A 9,633-nucleotide genomic window follows, 5' to 3' on the forward strand; every position below is an offset into this window, starting at 1 on the left:
GGGAAGAGCAATTTCTCTCTAAGATTCTGATCTAAAAATCTAAAACTATGCTAATGAAAATGTGTGTTGAGTCTCTGCATATCCCCTGGCTCTAGTCTGTGTTTCTGGGCCGAAAACTGCGTCAAAACTTAGCTCAAAATTGCCCCCAGCATTTTCTGTATTTTCTGCAGATCGCGCATGTCACGGGTACGCGTCAGTCACGCGTACGCGTCGCTGATCATCTTTGCATTTCACGCGTGCGCGTCAGGCATGCGCACGCGTCATCTTGCAGAATTCCAATCCACGTGCATGCGTCAGGTACGGCAGATCGCGCATGTCACGGGTACGCGTCAGTCACGCGTACGCGTCGCTGGTCATCTTTGCATTTCACGCGTGCGCGTCAGGCATGCGCATGCGTCATCTTGCAGAATTCCAATCCACACGCACGCGTCAGGTACGCGCAGATCCTTTATTTCTTGTGCTCCTTCTATTTTTGCAAGTTTTCTCTCCATCCTCTAAGCCATTCCTGCCCTATAAGGCCTGAAAACACTGAACACACGGATCACGGCATCGAATGGTATAAAGAAGGATTAAAATACACAAATTAAAGGCTTAGGAAGAAAGTTTTCAACCATAAAACAAAACTAGGAAGAAATTGTAAAACCATGCAATTCGTATGAATAAGTGTGCAAAGACTTGATGAAACGACTCAATTGATCACAAGATAAACCATAAAATAGTGGCTTATCAAACTCCCTGATGCCAGGGCATCTTGGCTAGTTTTACTAGCCATTTTTTGTATGCTTTAGGTTGGTTTCATGCATTTTCTTAAGAAATAAGCAAGTATTTGGTTGAAAATGCATTCATACCATGATTCAAGAAAACATTGTGAATTTTGAATGATTTCATGAGAATTATGCATGCATTGAATGATAAAATGGATGATGCGTGATCTCATGATTAAGAGCAAGACTTTGATGTACTTTGTTTGATTGATTTCAAGTAACAAGAAGCAGAGAAGAGCCACGCTAGTGGCTACGTTAGTACCACTAACTTGGCCACTAACGTGGAAGGAAGGAAAGTTAGAACGTTAGTGGGAACGTTAATGGCATCAACTTTGAAGAAGGAGCAGCGTTAGTGGCAAAAGTGAGTGCCAATAACGCTAGCGAAGGTGCAAGAAGACCCACGTTAGTCTCCACGTTAATTACATTAACGTGGGAACTAACGTGGAAGGAAAGGGAGAGGCCAACGTTAGTGGAAAAGGTGATCTTCACTAACGTTTGCGAAGCAAAAAGACCCACGTTAGCTTCCACGTTAACTACATTAACGTGGGAACTAACGTGGAAGGAAAGGGAGAGGCCAAAGTTAGTAGAAAAGGTGATCTCCACTAACGTTGGTGAAGCAAAGGAAGACCCACGTTAATGGCTACATTAGTTACACTAACGTGGACATTAACGTAGGCAAAAATCTCAACCGGCAGCCTGACCATGCCTTCTTCAAACAAGAATAACTTGAGCCACAAAGCTCCAAATGAGGTGATTCCAGTGGCATTGGAAAGTAGGATTCCAGAGCTTTCCAAGCATATATGGCACTACATGGTGGCCACTGAATTTGAGGGAGAAAACCTGCCTTGAAAGTGCAAAGATGAACATGGTATCAACCTGTAGTAAGGCCAGCTGACCTCTTCACCTTCCAAGAAGTGTAACTCGAGTTGTAGAGCTCCAAATGATGCGCTTCCAAAGGCGTTGGAAAGTAGACATCTAGGGCTTTCCAAAAATATATAATAGTATGAGGTGGGCATTAAGTATGAGCTCCAAAACCTGGTAATTTTCGGCCCTGATCGCGGACGTTATTGGCACTCACGTTTGCCAATAACGCCAGCCACTATGCCAGCAACCCTATCCTCTTCAAAGGAGCATAACTTGAGTTACAGAGGTCCAATTGAGATGATTCCAGTTGCGTTAGAAAGCTGACATTCAGAGATTTCGAATGATATATAATACTTTATAGTGGGCATGAAATTGGATCACAAACTAGAGGCATCTTTTAAGCCCCCAAAACACTAACTGGGTAGCAATTGTGACGTTAGCCACACTAACTTCAGCACTAACGCCACATTTGTAGCGTTAGTGTGGCTAACGTTAGCACTGACATTAGCTCCTGGACCTCAACTTGATTCTCTTTCAAGGACCACCCAACCTCAAGGAAGCAAGCCCACAAGTGTCAACGAATCAAGGCCACAAGAAGCATCTAGAATAGGAATTTTCATTTAATTGTAATTTGCTTTTAATTTCATTTTGTAATTTAGGAGAGCCTATATAAGGGCCTTAGTTTTTACATTCAAGGAGGAGACTGAGATTCGGGAAAGGGGGGATTAGAGAGGGGTCTTCGGACTCCCTCCCATCACACACTTTTCCTTTTCTTTCTTTTCTTTGTACTTTTCATTTATGAATTTTGAAGTTTCAATTTTAGTTTTAATCTTCATCTTTACTTTTCTGCACTTTCTTTCTTTTCTATTTTTTTTATAGAGCAATGACCAACTAACTCTTTTCATTGGGTTAGAGAGCTCTATTGTAATTTGATGGATCAATTGTAGTTCTTATTCTTCTTCTTCTTTCTTTTCTCTTGATTTTACTAGAGAGCTTTCGATCTTCATCCAATTGGGTAGTTGTCTCGGAAGAGAAATTGCTCATACTTGGATTTCCTCTGAACCTTGGAAGAGGAATGAGGAGATCATGCTAGAAATGCTTTCTCATGTTGGACCAAATTGGGGTTGGATGGGTATGGTGACTATAATCCTACCAACACCTGATTTGGGAATGCATGTGGTATAATCAGTGACCATACTTCATCTCTTCTCATGAGAAATTGACCAAGGAATTGGCTATTGATCAATATTTGAGAGATTCGATCACTCAAGATTGCCAAGGAGATCAATGAATGCATTGATTGAGGAAGAGATGAGAATGAACTTGATCCGGAGGATTGCAATATCTCTTGATCCCAATGTTTATTTTATTTTTAGTTCTTACATTTACTTTTCTTGCCATTTTACTTTTCTGCACTTTATTGCTTTCTTTATTTTTATGCTATTTACATTCCCTTGTTACTTATCACTCTTTAATGATTCGTCTAACTAGGATAATCAATTAACCATTGTTTGCTTAATCCGTTAATCTCTGTGGGATTCGACCTCACTCTTTTGTGAGTTATTACTTGACGACAATTCGGTACACTTGCCGAAGGAAGATTTGTTGAGAGATAAGTTTCCGTCCGCATCAAGTTTATGGTGCCGTTGCCGGGGATTAATTGTGATTAACAAACTACCGGTTGATTGATTTACTAGATTAGACACTTTTCTTTTGTCTTTGTTTTCTTTTGCTAACTAACTATTTGTGATATTGCCTCACTGGGAATTTTCTCATCTTTGACAATGGAGATTCCAATTTCTTTTGGTAATTATTGTTTGAGATAAAGCTTTTTGCAGGAAAGAAAGGAGCATCCATCATATTTTAGTCAATCAAACTTCATGGGAAACTCTCCACCACCACAGAATGATTCACTTTACTATGCTCATGGTGGGTGGAAGTATCAAGAACATGAAATGGGGTACTTTTCCCAGTCACAAAATGGTCCATATTTTGGTGAAATTGATCACTACTCAAGTTGTGGCTGGAAAGATTAAAATCAAAGAGATTTCACTCATTCATACCCCATTCAACAAGAGCCATCACCTCTCAATTATCCAACCTCACCTCCAAGTTTTACATGCCTAAATTCTTCATCATTTGAGTATGCCTCAGCACAAAAGTCTATCCCAAATCCATACAATTCATTTCACCATCCACAAAACTCAATCCACTACCCACAAGAATCATACCACTTTCAGAACACACAACCACAAAACAACCAATTCCATTCACAAGCCAACCCCGACCAACCATTACAACCTACCCAACCTCCTTTAGATAGACTTGCTAGGATGGAACTCATCATTGAAGAACTCAAAAAAAGTAGAGAAGAAGAGAGACTCGCTAGGATAGAACTTCTCCTTGAAGAAATAATAAAGACAAACGAAGAGGAGAAAATAGCAAAAAGGGACCATGAAGAAAAATTGAGCCGAAATGCACAACTCTATTCTGAAGAACAATTCATTGAAGAGCTGAGATCACAAAGAGAGACCACTTCACTCTCTCCAGAAACAGAGGAGTTCATTCAAAGGTCAAGAATAAGGGAGGAAGTCAATCAAGGGAACCCACACTCCAATGAAACAGAGAGTTGCATAGAGGGTGAGTTCATTGAACCACCAATTCAAGAAGATCTTGATGAAGAGGATGCTCCAACCATCATACAACACCCAAGTACTGAAATCAAGGTGGTGAAGGCAATCAACATGAGCACTAAAAAGAGGATGGTGACCAAGAAAAGAAGGACAATATCCAGGAAAATGAAAAGGTCAACTAAAAGTCATCCCACCCCTACCCCAACAAGCAAGTTTACACAAGCTAACAACAAAATAAAGCTTGCTGGGGAGAGGCACTCAAAACGAGGGGCATTAACTGGCTCCTCTTTCCTCTTGAGGTCATTCCTCTTAACAAACTGGAAGAAGAGGAAGAAAGTCATGAACAACATGTCAAGCTAATGACATTAAAAGAGCGCTTGTTGGGAGGCAACCCAACCGTAGGTAACTGATAAACCACTATTTTATGGTTTATCTTGTACTCAATTGAGTGGTTTTTATTAACTCTTTACCCACTTATTCATACTATTTGCATGGTTTTATATTTCCTTCCTAATTATGTGTTTTGATTGAAAACATGCTTCTTTGATCTTATATTTGCTTATTATTAATCCTCTCTTATTACCATTAGATGCCTTGATATGTGTGTTAAGTGTTTTCAGAGATTATAGGGCAGGAATGGCTTGGAGGATAGAAAGGAAGCATGCAAAAGTGGAAGGAATACAAGAAGTTAGAGAAATTGCTAAGCTGTCCAGCCTGACCTCTTCGCACTCAAACGGCTATAACTTTAGCTACAGAGGTCCAAATGACACGGTTCCAGTTGCGTTGGAAAGCTAACATCCGGGGCTTCGATTTGATATATAATATGCTATAGTTTCCCTGATGCTAGGTAACGCGACCGCGTGCTCCATGCGGCCACGTCGCAGTGACAGAAATCAGCGTGTTTGAATTCTTCTCCAGGGATTTCTGGGCTGTTTTCGACCCAGTTCTCGTCCCATAAAACACAGATTAGAGGCTATAAAGTGGGGGAATACATCCATTTATCAAAAAGACTCTCACATTCACAATTTTAGGAGTAGATGTAGTTTTTAGAGAGAGAGGTTCTCTCCTCTCTCTTAGGATTAGGATTTAGGACTTCTCTTAGTTTTAGGAGTAACTCTCGATCCCAGGTTCAATATCCCATTCTATTTACTTCCGCTTCTATTTTTATTGACTCTAATGCTTTTATTTGTATTTGATTTATGTTGTCTAATTGGCTTATGAACTTTTTCATGTTAGATTTTACTACTTTGAATGTATTTTATTTGAGGTATTCCAGTAGCTTTAATTTCCTTTCCTTTTGGTTTTGGTTAAGAAATCAGTAACTCAGGAATTTATCCAACTCAACAGCATAATTGGTAATTGTTATCTCCTCTAATTGAATTGAACTTCAATAATCCCAACCTTTTCTTAGGAATTAATTCGGACTTGAAGATCAACTAATTAGTCACTTGACCTTCCTCTGCTTTAAGTAAGGGTTAACTAAGTGAAATTAAGACTCAATTTTTATTATCATTGATAAGGATAATTCGGTCTGGACTTCCAATTTCTTATACCTTGTCAAGGGATTTTATTGTTATTATTTTATTTTATTTTACTTGTCACTCAACATATTCCCTCCTTACCTCCTAAACCCCAATTTACAACTCATAACCAATAATAAGAACATACCTCCCTGCAATTCCTTGAGAAGACGACCCGAGGTTTAAATACTCGGTTATCAATTTTAAAGGGGTTTGTTATTTGTGACACCCAAAACGTTTGTATGAAAGGACTTTTGAAGGTTTAGAAACTATACTTGCAACGAGGATTTATCCGCAATTTTCTAGATCACGCAAAAGTTCTCTCATCAAAATGGCGCCGTTGCCGGGGAATTGCAAACGTGTGCCTTATTATTGGTTATTGTAAATATTTGCTTTTTGCTTGTTTATTTGTTTTTTTTTTTTATTTTTACTTTTCCATAAATTAAGAGGTTATTGGTTTTTATTTAGTTATTAAAAAATTTTTTCAAAAATTTGTTCTTAGTGTTCATCTTGATCTTCAAGTTGTTCTTCACGTTCATCTTGACCTTCAAGCTGTTCTTAGTTGTTTTCTTCGTTTTGATCTAAAAATTTGAAATTTGGGTGTCATTTTATTGTTTTTCTCTTTCCTCATTAAATTAAAAAATATTTTTAATTAATTTTTTCGAAAAAAAAAAGAAAAAAAATTTCAGATTTTTATTTTTAAAATTTTTATCTTATCTTATCTTATTTCAAAAATCAAAATTTCAAAATTCAAATTTAAAAATTTTCAAAATTTAAATTTAAAAATTTTCAAATTTCAAATTTCAAATTTCAAAAATTCAAATTTCAAAATTTTAAAATTCAAAATTCAAAATTCAAATTTCAAAATTTCAAATTTCAAAATTTCAAATTTAAAATTTCAAAATTTAATTTTCAAATTCAAAATTTAAATAACCTTTTAATTTAAATTTATTTTTATTTTCATTTTTAATTTTTATTTTGCTACTATGAACTCTCACCCCTTTGGCTATGAGTCTGGTTACAATTATGTTGCAGGAAGAAGAAATTACAATGAGAACAGGCATCAAGGTTGGAACAATCAAAGATGGGAGGAGCCACAAGGATTTGATCAACCCTCATGGCAACAACCACCTCCATACGCCTATGAACCCCCTCCTCAACATAACTTTGGACCACCAAACTCACAAGCCCCTTTGCGCCATTCACCTCCATATGACCCTAACCCTCAACCACCATACCAACCACCTTATGAACCAAATGAACCATACATAAATCCACCCCAAACCTCCATGGAGAAAGAACTTGCCAATCTAAACTCTACTATACAAGCTCTCGTCGACCAAATCAGACCACCAAATACCTTCAACAATCAACCCTCAAGCTCTAGTGCACTTCTTTTTCAACCACAGAATGATCTCTCCATCCCATCACCACCATCCATGGAAGAGCACCCACATCCATCAATCCAAGAGCAATATGATCCCAATGATGCTATTGACATGGAACAAGAGAGAAGGGATCATCTTCACGAATCCATACTTCATAAGGAGCTAGAGGAGGCCCTAAAGGAGAAGGTAGTAAATACCCTTGAAGATGAAAGAACAATTGAAAGGAGTTGTCATGGAAAGCAAATCATCAAGGATGAGTACGATTTTATATTAAAACTGCTGGACAAAGCAGTAATTATTAAAGAGGAAAAAGTGGTTGAAGACTTGCGAGATGCTGAACCTCCATGGGAAAGTCAAGACATAGAGCCTCCTTCCAAGACGGTTGCATTTGATGTTGAGGAGGGTGTACAACCTCCAAGGCATACCCTGGTTGAAGACTTGGAAGAGGTTAAAATTGAAGAAGCTTACAAGGAGGTGGAAGTTGTCAGAGAAGAGCACAAGGGAGTGGAGCTTGCAATTTCATTAGAAATACCTCCCCCTAAGTTACCATCATCCTTCACAACATTCAAGTGGGTAAAATTCATATCCCTTAGCTTTCTAATTCCACTTGAATATGGGCTACTGGAGACGGATGGTCAACTTAGAGCTCTTTGTGGCATTAAGAGTAAGAGAAAGATGGCCAGTGGTAAGAATTGTCAAGCAAGGTTCAACATGGTTGTGTGCTCAAAGTTTAAATGCAAAGGTTGGTGTAAAGCTCAACTGAATGGGTCTAGGAAGTTGTTTGGCCCCTTTAGTGAGAATTCAGACTGCTTGCCACCCGGATGGAACAATATTGCTCAACCAAAAGACGGGTGCAAGGGCAAGGTCTGGAACCCCGGAATCCATTCTATCAACCACCACTCTTGGGGCCTGATCACTTGCTTTAACTTACTTGAAGGCTTTCTACACCTAGTTTGGGACCCCAGAGGTTACTGGAATCACAAACATTGGTGGAGATTCCTGGATGAGTTCAAGCATAAGCCACCATAACAGGAAGCTCCTCAAATGTCCAACTTAAGGACTTTAACTAAAAGTGCTAGGTGGGAGACAACCCACCATGGTATAATCGTTCCTTTTTCATTTTTTTTATTTAGTTTTATTTGTTTTCGAGTTTTATTTTATTTTATTATATTGAACCTGGAGTTTTGCATCACATTCATATTAACACTGCATTCTGCATATTTTTTTCAGATTATCAAAAAAAACAAAAAAACAAAAAAAGTGCCACGCGACGCGACCGCATCAGCGACGCGTCCGCGTCGCAAGGAGAGAAGAAAAAATAAAAACGAACAGAGAGTCACGCTGGAGTGAGGCTGGAGGCGTGCCAGTGGCACAATTCGTCCCACGCGACCGCGTCGCTAACGCGTCCGCGTCGCAGGGGAATAATGGCCTCCCACGCGACCGCGTGCCCCACGCGGCCGCGTGACCTGGATTTCGACGTCAAAGGGTGCACGGCCGAAAGTTGAGCTGGAGTTGGGCTGGACTCGTGCTGGAAGCCTAAGCCTCACGATGCGAACGTGTGCCCCACGCGTCCGCGTCATTTTTAAAAGATGGCCATTCACGCGATCGCATGCCCCACGCGATCGCGTCACCCAGATTTTTGGCAAAAAGAGTTTCAAACAAAGAGTTGCGCCACCGCGAGGCTGCACTCGCGCCAATCGCACAAAACAGGCCACGCGATCATATGACCCATGCGTTCGCGTCATCTGACCTTGTCACGCACCACGCGACCGCGTCACTCACGCGTCCGCGTCACAAGCGGCGCACAGAATATCCAGATCAGCCAATTTTTCTTATCTTTTCTTCTCTAATCCTTATTTTTCTTATCTTTTCTTATTTCTTTCTTCTTCCTTTCTTATTTTCTTTCACCTCCATTCTATTTTATTTTATTTACATATTTTCACTCATTGCATTTTAAATTTGTGCATATTTTTATTTTCTTTTCTGAATTTTTTATTTTTCTATTGGTGTTAAAAATTTTTTTTCAACTGTTGCATCTTTTCTTGAATTTATTTTGGTAACTTGTTTTACACTGTGGGCTGATATTAATTATCTGCCAATGCCAATCTTTTATGATACTTGCACTCCATTTGCATTGACATGAGCTTGTATTGATACTTCCATTACCCACACTCCTCTCCTATGTTACAAATTTTGTACCACTAGCATGCCATGGCTTCTATTGTTTTCTCACTTGCATGTTGTAGCTACCATGTAATTGAGACCCTTATTATTTGGCATTAACCCATCCATACTGTATTTATTTTCCTATCATTATTTTTGGGTTACTCTTCTTCCCTTTTTCTTTCAAGATGGCCACCCGGAAAAGAACCGGAAGACGTTTACATGGGGAGACAGACAAGTCAATCTGCACAATCTATAGAGAAAAGCATCAGTTTAAGCCACCCGTCCACTTGCACATCTT

At 39.2% G+C, this 9,633-nt stretch overlaps 1 protein-coding gene across 1 annotated transcript; it reads left to right on the forward strand.

The window, feature by feature from the left end:
- Nucleotides 1–6,767: 6,767 nt before the first annotated feature.
- Nucleotides 6,768–8,198, forward strand: LOC148574518 (uncharacterized). The gene has a single exon (XM_088504588.1). The coding sequence runs from the start codon at nt 6,768–6,770 to the stop codon at nt 8,196–8,198; it is 1,431 nt and encodes a 476-aa protein (XP_088360714.1).
- Nucleotides 8,199–9,633: the final 1,435 nt, after the last annotated feature.

The sequence above is a fragment of the Arachis ipaensis genome, chromosome B2, assembly GCF_059453495.1.
Source record: "Arachis ipaensis isolate K30076 ecotype BB chromosome B2, ASM5945349v1, whole genome shotgun sequence".
In the NCBI taxonomy this organism is placed as follows: Eukaryota; Viridiplantae; Streptophyta; class Magnoliopsida; order Fabales; family Fabaceae; genus Arachis; species Arachis ipaensis.